The sequence below is a fragment of the Microplitis demolitor genome, chromosome 4 (assembly GCF_026212275.2).
Source record: "Microplitis demolitor isolate Queensland-Clemson2020A chromosome 4, iyMicDemo2.1a, whole genome shotgun sequence".
In the NCBI taxonomy this organism is placed as follows: domain Eukaryota; kingdom Metazoa; phylum Arthropoda; class Insecta; order Hymenoptera; family Braconidae; genus Microplitis; species Microplitis demolitor.
In genome coordinates, this window is record NC_068548.1 from 13,294,814 (window position 1) to 13,314,052 (window position 19,239).

General features: G+C 30.5%; 2 protein-coding genes across 3 annotated transcripts in view; one reads left to right on the forward strand and one right to left on the reverse strand.

Annotated features, from left to right (window-relative positions):
• The window catches only part of LOC103579909 (E3 SUMO-protein ligase ZBED1), a 147,470-nt gene that overhangs the window by 56,914 nt on the left and 71,317 nt on the right, over window positions 1-19,239 (forward strand). The gene's annotated exons all lie outside the window — the stretch shown is intronic.
• The window catches only part of LOC103577109 (E3 ubiquitin-protein ligase Bre1), a 103,535-nt gene that overhangs the window by 54,444 nt on the left and 29,852 nt on the right, over window positions 1-19,239 (reverse strand). Inside the window, exon 7 of the mRNA XM_053738593.1 lies at window positions 12,974-13,099. Coding sequence (XP_053594568.1) covers window positions 12,974-13,099 — 126 coding nt within the window. The remainder of the gene's footprint in view (window positions 1-12,973; window positions 13,100-19,239) is intronic.

The window sequence follows — 19,239 nt, forward strand, 5'->3', positions numbered from 1 at the left end:
AAAATTTTTTTGCCGTGTTATTTAAATGGAAAATAGAAAAATGGATTGAGACAAACCTTAATATCATTATTAAGAGCCCGGATTGGTACTAAAATTTTTATTTTTAGTTATACTTCCAATTTTTGTACACCATAAAAAAAAAATTTTTGTTTTTTTTGAAACACCCTAATATATACATATAATTATGTTTATCTGTAGATCCATTAAGACAATATGTTGTCTTATTGCTCTTAAGATCTACGATATATTTTCACCCGTCTCGTTACCAGCTCAAAATGCAACTTGTCATGTACCATGGTCACGACATGAACTCTTAAAGACGCATGACCGTAAGGTAAATGGGAGACTAGTCAAAAATCACGACTCAAGATCCCGCGGCGTCGATGAACACTTCGATGTTGGATCCAATAGTAATAAGACGTACAATTTAAATATTACTAACAATTTACTTGTGATTCCTTGTAATACGGGCAATTTACTTAATTAACAATAGAATTACAAGTAAATCAATTCTATAATTGTTGAGTTAATCGAGTGCGAGTTTTCCTCTTGCAAGAACCCATTTGCGTTTACAGGTAATTATAAATTTTGTTGAGGCCAACGTAAACCAGCGTTCAACCCGCGAGTTCTGGTGGCTGCTGGTTAAAATCACGAATATATAAAGCAATTTGTCTCAATATATGGTGCGTAGGACACCGATTTGCACATCAATTTTTTTTTTTTTTTTTTTTTTTTGAAAGTAGTTTACACAAGGTGATCTGAAAAATTTGAGCTCGATACGATTTAATCCGTCCACCGGAGAATTTTTTGAAATTTAAAAATTTGTATCTCAGCTTCCATATAACTTAGAGAGTATTTTCCGGTAACATTCTTCTCTGTGTACACTCTACTTTCAAGAAAGAATAGATATTTGCTCTAAATTAATATTAGGCTTAGCTGGAAGATGCTTCCAACTGAACAACCGAACTATCAAAATTTGACCTATTGTAACGGGGTAAAATTCAATTTATCATCAAGGAAAATCGTGATTTTCCGTGGCTGGTCAGTTACCCGAGCCGTAACCCCCAATAAGTACCTGTTTAAGTTTTTCGACTTGTCGCCGGGTGCGCTAATTGAAGAAATTTGGACTTCTGTCCCAAAATTAATAAAGTGGAGAGGCCATTTTCCGGAAGTTGCCGAAAATGGCCGAGCTAAAAATATATAACCACAGGACAGTCACAAAATCGAGGAGAGTCGGTCGAGCCGACAAGCTTAACGGACGTCCATCTGCCGTGAGCCTTATCTAGAAGACCGGAAACCAAGGAAAGACCAAGAGAAGCTAGATAGACGCCAAAGGTATCATCTGGTGAATAAGAGCAAAGTTTAGTGTTAACATCGTAGTGCTGTGCATGAATTAATTCTCGGCAGGTAAGCCAGAATTATCAAATTAATTAATATCGAGAATAAAGTTATCAGAAGTGTAACAACTTAGCGTCTTCAATAGAGTAAATTCTCGGCGGAGAAGCCAGAATTTATGGTAAGGAAATAAAATAAAAATTAACCACGTGTTTCGTTAAATAATTCTCGGCAGCGAGGCCAGAGTTTATTAACCATTAATTGTAAATTAAGGAGTAAAATTTCTCGGCAGGAGGCCAGAAATGAAAATAGTTATTAAAACATTGTTATATAATAATTTAATCGATATTTAATAAGATAAAATTTACAAGACTGAAAATCAAGTGCTGTGAAAAGAGTGATAAAAATTTTAAGACTGATTTATTTAATTTTGAGTGAGATATTAATGTCAGTAAATTAGTAAAATTGTTAAAGAAAAATTGAAGTTGAACGCGAAGAAAGAAAGACACGAAACTGAAAGAGATAGCATTGGTCGCTGGCGTCAGTAAATTTCATCACTTCATTACTAAAAATTAATACTGGGAAAATTTGGTAAAGTCGAGTAATGTCGAGAAAATAATTATTGTAATTAAAAGGAAAAATTAATAGTCACTAAAATTAACTTTCAAAAACGGAATTCGTAATTTTGAAAAAAAAATTGTGTGTGTGTGTGTGGGGGGGGGGGAGATAAAATAATTCCAGGGGAATTAAAATTTTAATTAAGATCCAGGGAATCTGGCAAGTTGCGATTTTTATTTTAAAATATTTCTAAAGGATCCAGGGGATCAGACCGGTGGCCAATTATTAATTAAGTCCAGGGGACAATTTTATTGAAGGATCCAGGGGATCAGGCCGGTGGCCAAATTTATTGTGAGTCCAGGGGACTAAATAGTTTTTCTTTTAAATAAGTTATTGTAATAGAAGTCCAGGGGGCTAGTTAGGTCGTAAGAGTATAAAGGGCAGTGGACAAACTTGGTTAACAAATTATAAATGAAATAAAAACTCCGTGGGTAGGATTGTTATGTGATAAATAAAATTGATAATTATATTAATTAAAATATTGTGTAATAAATTTAATTCCTCATCCTTCCTCACTCTTGTAAAATTCAACGACCCTGATGTTTCTAAAATTAACATCTCCGGTTCTGGAAGGCCGAGTCTTATCTTCCAGTAGCGCCCTTGTTAAGATCAATTAATAAAGGGGCCAAATTTAGCAAGGTTGAAAGATTACCCTGTTACACTATTTTTAAAATCCTTGCAGATCTATAGTTTTCAGAGAAGAAGATAAAATAAGAGCTAAAATTTTTTTTGTAGGTGTGTTCGATTCATGTCTACTCTAATTTTTCATCATTGCTTCAATTTCGTTATTAGACAGTCACCCAAAGACATTTGATTTTTCAAAAATCACGATTTTCAGATAGCTATTAATTTTTCGTCGGAACTTTGATTTCCTTCAAATTTTTTAGAAAGTTACTCTGTTATATCCCTGGAAAGTCCCGAAAATTTCAACTTAGGTATCGAACTTGGATGCGAGTAATGAATTTTCAAACATCCCGAAAATTGCATTGTTTAAAATAATTTTAGCGAATAAGTTTTCATATGTCTAATGAATTACTTGTTCGTTTTTAAGATCTTATCAATATCTGATTGAAATTTTTTATGCTACTGCTGTTGATTCCTATTTAAGTGATGTATTAAGTGAATACTTCGTGTTCGAGATTGCTGCGAACCTTCTTATTATTTTTTCATTTTTCCAAATTTTTTTCCGAAATATTTTCTTTTCAATAGCCCCAAGTGTCCCCTTTGAAACAAAACTAAGGCAATTTTTGTATCTATCATAGTTTTCGAGATATTAAATAAAGCACTCTCTGATGATTCGCATCATGAGTCGTGCAATAAATAAAGTTGAAAAATTAGACCCATATGTGTATACACTAACGCAAAAAATTGAAGGGACAGAAAAATTTTATAAAAAAAGCATTTTATAGCTTGAAATCTCTAGTTTCGGTGCATTTTCTTCAAAATTTTTTTGGAATTACAGCTATTAGCTAGAGCTAGCCAAAAAAATGAAAATTAAAGCTGAATAAATTTGCTAACTGACCTATGCATTGGTTTAGCTGAAAAAAATTTTCCGCGGCTCGTAGGTTCTTCGAAAAACACAAAAAAAATTTTGGAAATTTTTGGTCTCACTGTATTTTTCATGTTTGCGCAATAGCGTATAATCCAAAAAGTTTTGATGAAATTGTACCGAAACTAGAGATTTTAAGCTATAAAATGCTTTTTAACTTCCCGTTTAGAAAATCGATGATTTTCAAAAATTTCAGAAGTTATTGTTTTCACCCCGATTTTCGAAAATCGAGTTTTCATCAGATGTCGACGTTTTGAGGTCCTAGGAAGCTATCCTGACTATTTTCAGAATTATGTCCGAGTGTCTGTATGTGTGTGTGTATGTGTGTGTGTGTGTGTGTGTGTGTGTGTGTGTGTGTGTGTGTGTGTGTGTGTGTGTGTGTGTGTGTGTGTGTGTGTGTGTGTGTGTGTGTGTGTGTGTGTGTGTGTGTGTGTGTGTGTGTGTGTGTGTGTGTGTGTGTGTGTGTGTGTGTGTGTGTGTGTGTGTGTAAACTCTTTGTAACTTTTGAACTAATGAATCGATTTGGATGGTTGAGGTAGCAATCGAAAGAGCTTGTTGGCCATCAACTTTTCTGAAATTTTAGATTATTTGATTGAATAGACTCGAAAATATTTGCGAATTACGAAAAAAAAAAAATTTTTTTTTTAGTTTTTTATTGATTTCTCAAAAACGACTTATATGATCGACTTCAAAATCTAATCAGCTCTAGTACTCAAAAAAAAAAGCGTCGATTGCCACCTCAAACATCAAAATCGGATAATTCGTTCGAGAGTTATCGCGGGAGAAAGAAATGGTGTAAAACGGTTTTTTCTAAATATTTTCGAAACGACTGACGCGATTGATTTCAAATTTTAATCAGCTCTAGAATTCAATAAAACGCGCCGATTACCACGTCAACTATCAAAATCGATTGATTAGTTCAAAAGATATCGGCGTTGAAAAGTTAAAAAAATAACATTTTATGTTATTTTTTCCGGATAAATCATAATATAACGTACTAAAATGTGCCTGATATCATACCAACTCATCTTTTTTATGGTTTCTTTTGATCATATAATGTCATCGAACTTGGTTTTTAGTTTAAATCATATTATCAACAAAAAAATCGATAAAACGTAGTTTTTAATATTTTTATCGGATATTTCATATTTTATTGTTTCTTACATGAGTCAAAACTCATTTAAATCTTGATTTTTATCCCTAACATTGATTTCTGCCTCAATACACTTATTTTACTGAACATAATCAGGAACTAAATTTTAAAAACCGCTTCATTGATGATTTTCGATTCTTAAATTTTCAAACTTCAGCATAACAGGTAACTTGTTGAGCTTGAAAAGATCGTAAAAAAACAATTGTATGTGATAGCATTTTCGAGCTCTTTGAGGTCGAAAACAGCGGGAAGTTTTGGGGCTGGCCCGCAGGGTCAACCGACGCCCAAATTTTTTTTTTTTTTTTTTTTCAAATCTTGTGTTACGTTTTGGGAAATTACCCCAAATTAATTAAAAATAAAAATAATTTTTAATTATCAAATTCAATCCAGGTTTGGCCTCGTTGGAGGGTCTATAGACCCTCGATGAGCCCTGCTCGTCGATTATACTATAAATTATTAATTCATTTAATTTTCGCGATTCAATTGATTTTATTTGCCGATTCCAACTCCATATAATTATTATATCAGTAGGCTAATAGTAGGAAAATCGGCAGGAAACCCGAACTGCTGGTGAGCGCTCAGGGCTATAGGACAGAGTGGAACTGCTGATAAGCGCTCGCCCCTAGGTGGTAGTAATGTTATGGACAGGCCATGGTGTAGGTGAAAAATAATAATTTGCAACTAAGTTGACAAAATTTTGACGCTGCATCTCAGGTTTCTTGTGAGAGAATCACCGTGGCCCAGGTCTCATGCATTGTCATCTGTTTTGACTAGACGCGAGCCACATCGACTCTCTTACTGTAACTGATTTCCGTTACATCGGATAAAATTAATTTATTAAAAATAATTAATTTAATTCAATTGATAAAATATTACGGGAACGTAACACTTGATATGATTATTTTTCACAAAGTTACAGCTTTGCAAAAATCACTAATAAATTTATAAAATTTTTCTGTTCCTTTAATTTTTTGCGTTAGTGTATAAACTTTTGGACTAATGGTATAGTTGGAACCTATTTAACTAACTTCGATGGAAAATGATAAAATTTTTGAAAAGTTGCGTCATAAGGACCAATTTAATAATTAGATTTCTATGAAATCTACTAGGACGTTGGCTTCAAAATGATTCAATAAATAAAAATGTGTTAATAAATTAATCATTGGTAGTAGATTTCATAGAAATCTAACTATTGTTTTGGTCCTTACAACGCAACTTTTAAAACATTTTATTATTTTCCATCTAAGTTAGTCGAGTAGATTTCAAAAATACCATTGGTTCAAAAGTTTGTATGTGTATATGTTCAGCCACGACCTTAATCATTTTGAAAAGCTTCGTGTACTTTTGCTACGTCCGGGAGCTGCCATACTCGCTACTGACTTCAAGGTCAGAATAATGCCGGGTTACTCGCTGTTTGGGCCTGGTACATAAAATTTCTTATTTATTGTCGTGTCAAGTCGGCATGAGAGTCCCGCTACTAGTTGGCCAATCAGAGAAATCGGCGGCTCACTACTACCCGTTGAGGCGCTTTTAAGCCAATGGGAAAATTCACTAGTGTAGCCATACTGCATGCGTCCTAACCGAGCAGCAACGAAGGAAGAAGACGCCACCATTACAGGGCTTTTCGCTTCTTGTGTTTAACTGCTCCCCGTTGTGCTTTTCTTTCTACATTGTGCATTCTGACGTGCTACCACGTGCAATTCTATCGCTACGCTAACTGTTGTTACTTAATAATTATTCTTGAGTTATAATTCCGCTGAATTACGCTAAAATATCCTCAATAATTAGTTAGTATAACAAGGCTACTAATTATTGAGCATATAAATAATTGTTTCTCACGTGTAATTAATTAACGCGTTCTGAACCGCTACCGACCACGTAACGAGTTTCTATACGTGAATTTTGTATAGTTGCAATCGTTATCGCGTAAAATCAACAGTCGCATTCACTATAAATATTAATTCTTACAGTTTTTTTGTGTACATATTGTTAATAAAATAGCTAATTTATCTTCTGTGATTTTCATGTTAATTTTTTCTTATTGAATTAAGCACACCTACACCAGAATCCGTTTGTGCATTCACTCACTTTACAGTATTTATATATATATATATATATATATATATATATATATATATATATATATATATATATATATACGTATAAATATATTAGGGTGCTTCATTTGAAACGACAATTTTTTTTTTCTGGCCCAACGACGGAATAATGTTCTTAACATATAAAAAAAAATTCTCACCAAAAATAAGCTCTTAATTTTAATTTCAAGTAAATTTTGATTTTTTTTTTAATTATCTATAGATCTGCGGCATTGCAAGATATCAAGTCGCTATTAGGCGGAAATAGCAGAGGAATCCTTTCTCTTTAAAAGTGCTTGTAGCTAACTTACCTTTTATCATCGGCCTCCCCTCGAGGTTTTGAGAATGCCGTAGAAATATCGTCAATATTCGGCATTTATGCTTGTGCCGTACATTTACCGATATAATTTGGTATTATCATGGTTTGATTGGCCAGTTTTTTTACTATAGTTATGCAGTATATTTACTGTACTTAAACTGCAAAGTTACTAGCATACTACAGTAAAATTACTATAAAAACGCCGAACTTTTACCGAAAAAATGCTATATCCAAACCATAATAATACAATAACTTTAACTTAAGGAAATCGTATTTTTTTTGGTAATAATACCGTAATTATCCTGCAATTTTTCCAGATTTATGCTGATATAATGGAAAATTGAAAAAAATTTAGTTTTAATTTTTGTTCGCTTCTGCATTTAACATAATCGAAAATGTGCAAACTATAAAATTTTTTATTTTATTTTATTAGTTCACACGTTCTTAATTCAAACAAAAAAATGTAAGTGAAAATAATTATCCGGGAAAATTAAGGTCTTCAATTTTCTTAAAATTATTTGTATCCAAATTAATATAATTAACATCATCCTTCAATTAAGTGATTTAGCACAATGGTTAACAGATCAGACTTCAAATACTTAGGAGTCGGGATAGATCCCACGAGACAGCGAATTTTTTTCTTTTAGATGACAGTTATTGTATATATAACTTTGTAAGTTATTATCTATCTATATAAATAAAAATCGATTGCTGTTCGTTAGTCTCGCTAAAACTCGAGAACGGCTGAACCGATTTGGCTAATTTTGGTCTTCAATTATTTGTAGAAATCCAAAGAAGGTTTGAAAGGTAAATAAATATGAGTTTAGTCTAGTGCCGGATAGCTCAACTGGTAGAGCACTTAGCGTGATACCGACATGGTCTGGGTTCGATTCCCAGTTCAGGCTATCTATATTTTTCTCAATTTATTGATAAATTGTCTTATTGAGAAGGTGTGCATATTTAGGTTCCACTATATTAAATTGGTGTATTACCGTACGATGGACGGTGTGGCTCAATAAGTTATAGATCACACTGAACGGAATATACTATAGGGCCGGATAGCTCAACTGGTAGAGCACTCGGAGCGATTCCGACATGGTCTGGGTTCGATTCCCAGTTCAGGCTGTCTATATTTTACTCAATTTATTGATAAATTGTCTTATTGAGAAGGTGTGCATATTTAGGTTTCCACTATATTAAATTGGTGTATTACCGTACGATGGACGGTGTGGCTCAATAAGTTATAGATCACACTGAACGGAATATACTATAGGGCCGGATAGCTCAACTGGTAGAGCACTCGGAGCGATTCCGACATGGTCTGGGTTCGATTCCCAGTTCGGGCTATCTATATTTTTCTCAATTTATCTATAAATTGTCTTATTGAGAAGGTTTGCATGTTTAGGTTTCCACTAGATTAAATTGGACTTTTATATAGTGGAAACCAATTTAATATAGTGGAAAGCTAAACATACAAACCATCTCAGTAAGACAATTTATAGATAAATTGAGAAAAATATAGATAGCCCGAACTGGGAATCGAATCCAGACCATGTCGGTATCGCGCCGAGTGCTCTACCAGTTGAGCTATCCGGCCCTATAGTATATTCCGTTCAATTTGATCTATAATTTTTTGGGCCAGACAGTCCATCGTACAGTATTACACCAATTTAATATAGTGGAAACCTAAAACATGCAAACCTTCTCAATAAGACAATTTATAGATAAATTGAGAAAAATATAGATAGCCCGAACTGGGAATCGAACCCAGACCATGTCGGTATCGCGCCGAGTGCTCTACCAGTTGAGCTATCCGGCACTATACTATATTCCGTTCAATTTGATCTATAACTTATTGAGCCACACCATCCATCGTACGGTAATACACCAATTTTATATAGTGGAAACCTAAACAGAGTTGATTTTTTTATTTTGCTCTACAATCGATTGAGGCAGTACGAAGTCTGTCGGGTCAGCTAGTAATTATATAAAATTAAATATAACTACCCGGGTAAAAAAAAATTATATATAACTCAATATAATCATATATAATTCTATATAATTATATGATTTATATAGAATTATATATGAATCATATAGAATTATACATAATTATATATAATTACATACAACTATATATAATTTTACAAGATTATATATAATTATATATAACGCTGAGAAAAATCACAGATGATTATATATAGTTATATACAAATATATATAATTGAATATAATTATATATAATTATATATGATCATCTGTGATTTTTTTCTCAACGTTGTATATAATTATAGATAAAAACATATAATTCTATATGAATTATATATGATTAAATATAAAAATAGAAAATAAAGAAAAATAACTAGGAAGTGAAAATATATATGTAAATATAGGTGTTTCAAAAAAAAAAAAAAAAAAAGTTTTCTTTTGTGGTATCCCCAAATTGGAAGTATGAATAAAAATAAAAATTTTGGTACCAATCTGGGCTATTAATAATGATATTAAGGTTTGCCTCAATCCATTTTTCTATTTTCTGTTTAAATAACACAGGAAAAAAAAATATTTCTTTTTTTAAATATTCCAGCTCACAAACCAATCAACGGATTTTGATGCACAATCAATGTTTTCGTAGGAAATTGAACGCTCTACGAAAAAAATCTCTTATCATTTTTTGATAAATCTCACTGTTCAAAAGTTATTTAAGCTTCAAGTCAAATTTATAGTAACTTTTGAGATTTTTTTACTTTTATGGTGAAAGTATCAGTTTTATCAAAAAATATCGTAAGAACTGTTTTGTAAATAATTTTATTCCTTATAAATTATTACAAACAAAGTTTTTCGAAATTCCGCATTGTTCACAAGTCATTTTCATTTCAATGTCAAGCTCTTAAAATCAATCAGAAATCTATTTTTTTAAGAGCTTAACATTGAAATGAGAATAACTTGTGAACAATACGGAATTTTGAAAAACTTTATTCATAAAAATTTGTAAGGAATAAAATTATCTACAAAAAAGTTCCCATCACATTTTTTGATAAGACTGATACTTTCACCATAAAAGTAAAAAAATCTCAAAATTTACTATAAATTTGACTTGAAGCTTAAATAACTTTTGAGCAGTGGGATTTATCAAAAAATCATAGGAGACTTTTTTTGTAGGGCGTTCAATTTCCTACGAAAATATTTATTGTGCATAAAAATCCGTTGATTGGTTTGTAAGCTTGGAAATTTAAAAAAAAAAAAAAAAATTTTTTTTTCCGTGTTATTTAAACGGAAAATAGAAAAATGGATTGAGGCAAACCTCAATATTATTATTAAGAGCCCGGATTGGTACAAAATATTTTATTTTTATTTATACTTTCAATGGTTGGATACCACAAAACAAAAAAAAAATTGTTTTTTTTTTTAACCTCTTAGGAGCTCAAAAGTTACTTTATATTACTAAAAAAATTCTTACTAAATTTCAGCCAAATATCTTTAAAATTAAGCTATCACAAATGGGGGCCTCCTTTCCCATTTAAAATACGCGCGAAAATTTTTCATTATAATTTTTCGTTATTAAGACTGTAAAAAAATTTTTTTTAAAATTCAACCTGGTATCATTTCGTAGGAAATAAATTCTCTACACAAAAGTGCTTATGCATTATGTACGTCAAACAAACTGGGAAAAAGTTACGGGGCTTCAAAGATCGACAGAAATTTAGTCTTCTCAGTGTTAAATTATTTTTTGTTATTTTTCATTTTTATTCGATCAAAAAAAATTTTTTTCAAATTATGACAAGCACAGTCTTGTGGGAAATTTAATTTCATACATACGTGAAATGAATGAAAAAAAAGTTACTGAGATTTAAATGTTAACGAAAAATCAATTTTTAAAAATATGAATTTTCTGAACTTAAATGTCAACGAAAAGTGAACTTGATTTTTCGTTGATATTTAAAACCCTTTAACTTTTTCGCATCCATTTGACGTATGTATGATATCGAGTACTTTTTGTAGGAAATTAAATTTCCTAAAAAACCGTGCTTGTCATTATTTGAAAAAAAAATTTTCCGATAGAATAAAAATGAAAAATAACAAAAAATAATTTAACACTGAAGAAACTAAATTTTTGTTGATGTTTGACGCCCCGTAACTTTTTCCCAGTTTGCTTGAAGTACATATTGCATCAGCACTTTTTGGAGAGAAGTTTATTTCCTAAGAAATTATACCAGGCGGAATTTAAAAAAAATTTTTCATAGTCTTAATAACGAAAAACTAAAATGAAAAATTTCGGTGTGTATTTTAAATGGGATAGGGGACCCCCATTTGTGATAGTTCAAGTCTAAAGATATCTGGCTAAAATTTAGTGAAGGTTTTTTTTATAATATAAAGTAACTTTTGGGCCCATGAGAGTTTAAAAACAAAGTATTTGTTTTTTTTTTTTTGGACACCCCAATATACATGTACGTAGGAGAGGGAAGTCACCGGTGCTTTAAGCAACAGAGGAAGTAGATCGGTGCTCGCTACGAGATCGCGCCTACCACTTGCAGTGTCCCTGGTAAGAAACTTATTTCAGAACTGTTAAATTCCAAACTTGAGACTATTCCGGCCCGGGTAGTCCTCCGTTATTTGGCAGAGTGAAAAGTACCTTTTTTGATGGTAATATAGTACATTATATATTACATAATGACAAAAATATTTATTATCAATGTTTGCATAAATAATTTTTCTAAGAAATTAAACTTGGACTTCCAAACAAAAAATGATTTAAATAAAAAGTATAGAGCCTCTACTATACAAAAATTCACAATTTATTTAAAAAATTGCATAGGAATTCAATTATATATAGTTCTACATAATTATATATAATCAAATATAGTTATATATAATTATGTAGGGCCATTTTTCATATATAATTATACATAATTATATATAATTTTTTTTACCTAAGTAAATAAAATTTTATATAATATTATACACAAATTTTTTTTCGCGGTAGAATGGTTTGATACTGTAAAGATGCCGAAAAAATACCATCAATATGATGTATAATTACGGTTTTAATGCTATGAAAATACCATATTTTTTTGTTTTATTACCGTAAATATTCTGAATTTATTTCGTAAACTTTTGGTAAGAATTCGACAAAAAAACTGGCCAAAATAACTTAAGTAATACCGTATTTATGCAGTATTTATACCGTATAATTCCGTGATTATTTCGATATTTCCGAAACCGCGAGGATCACAGGTAAAAAATCTTAAAGCCTATTTTTTATCAAATTTTATGGTTTTTTTTTTATTTTACTCGCAATTCATTTACTTTAGAACAAAATTGTACAGGGCTTTTTTTATAGAGAGTTTTATTCCCTACAAAAAAGGTTATTTAAGCCATCACTATAGAGCTAGTAGTTTCCGAGATAAATCTAATTAAATATCTCAAAATTTGAGATATCGCTGTTTTATGCACGATTTTAGTACTTTTTTCATAAAATTATGACCGAAGAAACATATAATATATCCTGGTTAATATATCATCAATAATATGTCCAGTAATACGAAACTGTCTTCTATTACACTTACCTCCATTTTTTGTTATCTTAACCCAAATGTCTTTGTTTGACCATCGGAAGCTTTTTCAATGACTACCTTTCTCAATACAAAGATATTTGTTTCATACTTTTTATAATCATATATAGATGTGTAATATGTATTTTCATATTTAACTCGGATACGTGATAGGTTTCTACAGCCATTATTTCATATAAAGTACTGGAGTGGAATATAATAAAAAAAGTTACTAAAACTCTTTAGACAATTTCATATACCCTTCCTTTTTGACTACAAGTAGGCAACGGTAATAAAAGTTAAATATATATTACAATTACTTATGAAAAATGTAATTTATAGGAATATACTTACATCCATTTTAAGTTTTTCAACTTCTTTCAAAGCATCCCGATGCTGTTGATGTAATTTGTCCAACTCTTGTAATCTATTGTTTGCTAATTCACGAGTTTCTTCCAATTCTCTTTGTACATCGTCCAACTAAGAATAAAGAATGAAAAACAAAATTGAGATTACGTATTACTGTTTTACACATTTAAGCTGTTTTAGATGCATAGTATTGATGAGTTACTACTGTCGGAAGAGGTTTCTATAGAAGAAATAGAAATCGATTTTGTTAATTTTAACGAATCAGCCGAAAAAATATTTTTATACTTATTGATACAGTCAATCCTCCGTCATAAACCTGTCCACAACAAACCTCTCCCTCTTAATCGGCAGTTACTGAGTCCAAACAACTCCCCCCACTTAACCACTCTTTTAAGTTTCGTACCAGATAACCCGTTATAAGCCGGCGTTAAAGGTGCCGAAATTATAAACAAGAGTTGGAAAAATTAGAGAAACTAGTGATGAAAATGTACTATCTATATTTCGCGGAGAATAACTGAATCATTATCAAGTAAAATAAAATTTATTGTTCATAATTTTAATCATAATCTACATTTAAAGCTTCTGTTACAATTCAGAAGTTTGATTGAGCATTATATTAATCAATAAGATATTATTATTATTATTATTATTATTATTATTATTATTATTATTATTATTATTATTATTATTATTATTATTAATACTGGAATTAATAGGGGGCACATCTGATTCAGTAGCCTTTTCCAAAAGCAGCACCACGAACAGAAGCAAAGAGAGAAAGGAAAAAAGTAGTCACGTATTTAATAGACACTCCAGAAAAAAATGAGATAGAAGCAGAATACTATAGGGAAAAAAGAAAGGAAGCTGCAACTAAATTTAAAGGAATTTACTGAATAACTTGAAATATTTGATAAGATTTTGTTCTATAGTTATTTTAAGTAAAAAAACACAAAAGAAAACTGAGTTTAACAATAGAAAAGTCTAACAAGCTGTAATTAGGTTTGAGTAAAGTAACTGATGTTTGAGATTTAAAAATTTTACAAAAAAATTTTATACTCATTTTAATCTCAAAGGTATTATAGATTTGATAGGTCTAAGGTCTAATAATAAATAACAATGAATAATAATAAAAGCTATGAATGAAATCATGATAATTTCTATCGTAATTTTATAAATTGTTTTAAGGTGTCCAGGCCTATGCAAGGCACCCCGCCACTCAGGGTACCTCTGTTCGAACAGCTTTTTTCATTATTGATTTTGTAATCTCGATAATAACTTTTTTTTTTTAAGTAAGGTGTATTATGAAACATAAACGTCTAAAGTAAAAAAAATCTGTTTATCAGTTGACTCCGTGGGCCAACCCTAAAACTCCCGGCTGTTTTCGAGCTCCTTAAGCTCGAAAACACTGTTACGAATTCATTTTTGAGCTGATCGAGAAAATGGCTGCATTGTAATATTGTACATTTGGCCAACTGAAAAAATAACTATCCCTATTTTTGAAAATGACTCCAAATAGAAATATGTTTATTGTAATAAAGTTTTAAAGTCTAAATGAATTAAAGGACTTTTGTGTTATTGTAAGTCTACACAGAAAAAACAGTAAACTTGATTCAAGAAAATTATAGTTTTCCGAATTTTCCCTATTGATTCAATAAAAATAAAATACTCGATTCAAAAACTTTCTTTTGTTTCAAGACAATAAATTCTATTCTCCAAAAAAAAATAATTTTTGAAGCGAAATTGAAATTTTCTTGATTACAGAAAAAATAATTATTGGATAAAGAAAATCAGTCATCTCAATCCAAAAAACCAACGTATTAAACGAAAAAAAGTTAACTTGTCCCGATAAACTTTTTCTTGCCCGAAGAAAAACATGTTCTTGCTTCAAAAAATGAACGTCTTAAATGGACGAAAAAAGCCTATTGGACCAAGAAAAATTCTCTTGGCCCAAAAGAAAAATTTTCTTGCTCGAAAAAATAAATTTCTTAAGTTAAAATAAAAGTTGCTTGGGCGAAGAAAAAAAAAATCTTGCTCCAAAAGCTTGCTTCTTTAATAAAAACGAAAAATTTTCTCAGTCAGAAATGTATTCTCACTCCGAGAGGTTGACGTGTCAATTTTTTTTTTTTTTTTTTTTTTTTTTTTTATATCTAAAAAGTATTGTGTTGTTTTTTTATTTCGAGAAAAAATATTTAAGTAACCAATATTAGTAAATATTAGAGTAATGGTGTACTATAAAATATGCTATAGTACAATCCAAAAAGGTACTTGACACTCTGTCAGATAACAGAGGAGTACTCAAACAAAATCGTATTCAAATTTAGAATATAACAATTCTAGAATATCTTTCTTACCAGGGACAATACAAGTGGCTGGGCGCGATCTCGTAGCGAAAATCGAACTACTCCCACTGCTGCTGCTTAGCACGGGTGACTTTTCCCTGCTCCGTATTTATTTTTTCTCTTGGCTTAAGGGGATTCTCGTAGGATTTCCCCTTCCAATTTTTTTAATGGAAGCGCCCCTTGGTGTCGAAAATCGACACTACAAAATTCAAAATTTTTTTTTTGGAAATGATTAAATAATTAATTAATAAGTAAAACAATAAATTATTGAATTAAATGATGTTAGAAATAGTTGATAAATGTTTGTTGGATGATTTTTAATCATTAACTATTTGCAAAAATTAATTATCAAGGAATTTCACAATTACAGGTTAAACATGGACAATTGTTTTTTAATTTATTTTATATTTATCCGATAAATTCACAGAAAGCGAGATACTAAACTCGATTTCTAAAAAAATTACAAATTTAATGATAATTTTATATTATCATGTCGTTCAGTATTCGATTAATAATTCTATAAATAAATTTTGCATTTTGTCACTTGATGACGGTACCGTATCAATTTTGGGGTACTATGGGGCGATTTATAAAGCCGGTTAAATTTAAATTTTATCATAAACAATATTCATCATTTTATGTTTTTTTTAATTTTTAATAACGTAAAAAATTTTTAATCATATAAATGCGGTTATTGATCTTATTCAAAGTTACTTTACTCAATAAATAACATTATTTTATTGCTATTATTATTTTTTTTTCTCAATATAATGGTTACTTTTCTTTTAACTGCACCTAAATATAATTTTGGGTATGACCAAACTATAAAATATTACAAATTCTAAAAATCTATACTCGAATAGAAAGTCTACTTGTTTTATAATTTAAAATGTTCATATGAAAAACAGCATAAATTTTTTATAGTGTACTTATCACTCTTATTACACCCATCTGATTCATCGGTAGATAAATAAAGTGCTATATATATTAGATCGGTTTAAATAATCGACCATTTTTTTTTTTTTTTCAATGTCACACATTCAAAAGTCTCAGTAGGAAAAAAGAGGAAGCCTGTTAAAATGTAAGCACTTAATATTAATATTAAGTACTCCTTGATTTCGATTTTTTATTTCCCATTTGAATCACGTAAGAAAAAAAAATTTTAGTTTTGATTTTCATATCTCGGTAAAGGTGCATTGTACAGATAATTTCACGATACAATTTTGTAGGAAATTTAACGGCCTACAAAAAAAGTCTCTTACGATTTTATGATAAATCGTTATTTTCTTCTGTATGATTAATTTGACTGTCACATTGTTCGTCAACATATTCAGGTTGTTCTTATTCGTACTCTTTAATCACTGATGGATCTCGAACTCTCATAGTCGATACTACGAAATGTTTTGTTGCATCGTTGCAACCCGAAAATTGATGCAATGCATCATTTACTTCGTCCCAAATCATATTCGTATCTTCAATAGGTTCTGAGTAATCTGGGCAGTCTTCTGGTGCAAACAGCAATCGTGGCCTTAATAATTCTGGCACTAAATTATCCCAATAAAACTTTTTAAGCTTCGGGATCATCGGTTTCTCACAAAATTCTTTATCATAAGGCATTACCATTTGAAAAGAATTGATGAAAGTCTATATTGATAATATGCAATTACTTCTCTTCGTAATACATAACTGTCCTTGAATTTGATAATACCAGGGGCTACTTTTGATTAATTCGATTTTGTTTTCTTTTTCTTTGAAGTGGTATTTGCTCCATTTTTTATTTGTTAATATTGCTTCTTCAACGCCTATATTCCTTATAGAACAAGGACATTTAACTTCTAAAATGTAGTTATCATCGATTATACTATCTTGAGTTGCACCTAATCCTAGTATTTCTGTATCAATAAAAAAGCCACACTTGTAAATAGTTACATTAAATTTTGAACTTAGATCTGTGAGTGCTACACGTTCATTAACAATACTATGGTTAATGGGTGCGCGGAAATTAGCTAAAGTTGGATATAAAATTTTACACACATCTTTGTTTTTCGTCGTTAGAAGCCTGCATGAAGAAGCATCTTTAAAATTTAATGCTGTTAAAAATAAACGACGCTTCGCATGCCATTCGATAGATCGTGCTTGTCCTAACGTTTCACGTTCAATTTTATTGCGATTAGCTTGAAATTCTTTTAGCGTTGCAGTGTGGTGTTCTAAAAGTTTTTTATAGTCTTCTTCAGATATTGAAGCAGCATCAGCACCAGGTCCATAGTAGCAATCGTTAGATGGTTAATTTACATACGGGTGGCAGTTGCGATATCCATTTTCTGCTCGTCTAATGTTGGTGCGTGCTACCTTAGCTTTACGACTACTTTCTAGTTTCCGCAAGAGCTCTGGAACTTGCTTATCTAAAATTTCATATACGTCGCTCATGACTGTTTTACTATTGAATTGAAGGAACGAAAAAAAAACACGAAACGTGAACCCGCCATCTTTGTATGAATCAATACGTTTTCCATAATTTTTTGAAGCTACAACATTATTAAAAGATTCTGCTAGATTATTACTAGCATTTAATAAGAAGTCGGCTGGAGCCGCAATACGCGCATCAAAACAACTCAATATTGCATTCCACATATTTATGTTCATCAGTTCATTAACATAATTAGGCTTAGGTGTTTGATTATCATTAGAGCAATAATGTGGACGGGAATCAACATAATGACCAAATACATGATATGGCACATGGTGTGGCTCAATAAATTATAGATCAAATTGAACGGTATATCGTATAGTGCCGGATAGCTCAACTGGTAGTCACTCGGCGCGATACCGACATGGCCTGGGCTCGATTCCCAGTTCATGCTATTTATATTTTTCTCAATTTATCTATAAATTGTCTTATTGATAAGGTTTGCATGTTTTGGATTCTACTATATTAAATTGGCGTATTATTCCAGTTCGGGCTATCTATGAGGCGTTCCACGCCAAATCGGACACCATTGAGCTTTTGAAGTTCGAATTTTTTTGAAACTTTTTTATCTTTTGGCATAGGTTGATAGAGGCCTTCATGATTTTTTTCAAATTTTTTCCTCTAATCGTTTTCGAAATATCGAATTTTAAAAAATAAAGAAATTTTTCTTTCAAATGCTTGTAACTTCGCGAAAAGTGATATAAACAAAATTGTTTAAGAGTCAAAAAATGTATGTTTTTAGATATTTTTTCGGTAAAAAATATTTAAAAAATTTTTGAACCACGCTTCTGTTGAAATTTTAACTCTTAAGTATAAATTGTCGATTTACAACAAACACGTACTGATCGATTTCCCTCATAATTTGTTCCCAGCAAACTGTCACCTATTCTACAACTTTTCCAGCTATACTTATAATGGGATAACGATAGGATCTTTTTTTTTTAGATTTTTTAAATTTCATATTCCACTTTATTTTTTAAAAAATGTCTTAAAATAATAGCTTGCTCAGAATTTACTTATAATAATTATCTGACACACAACTAACATCAAAATTTTCTTTCACAGAAAAATTATTACTAATTAATTAATAAATAATTATTTTATTAATAATAATAATAATAAATTAATTAGTAATAATTTTTCTGAGGAAATAAAATTAGAAAATTTTGATGATAGTTGTATGTCAGATAATTATTAACAGTAAATCCTGAGCATGCTATTATTTTAAGACATTTTTCTTTAAAAAAAAAACTGGAATATGAAATTTAAAAAACTAAAAAAAAAAAAAAAAAAATAGATTCCATCGTTGTCCCATTAGTAGCATATCTGGAAAAGTTGTAGAATAGGTGACAGTTTGCCGTGAAAAATTATGAATAAAATCGATCAGTACTTGTTTTTTTGTAAATCGACAGTTTACACGAAAAAGTTTAAATTTCAATAGAAGC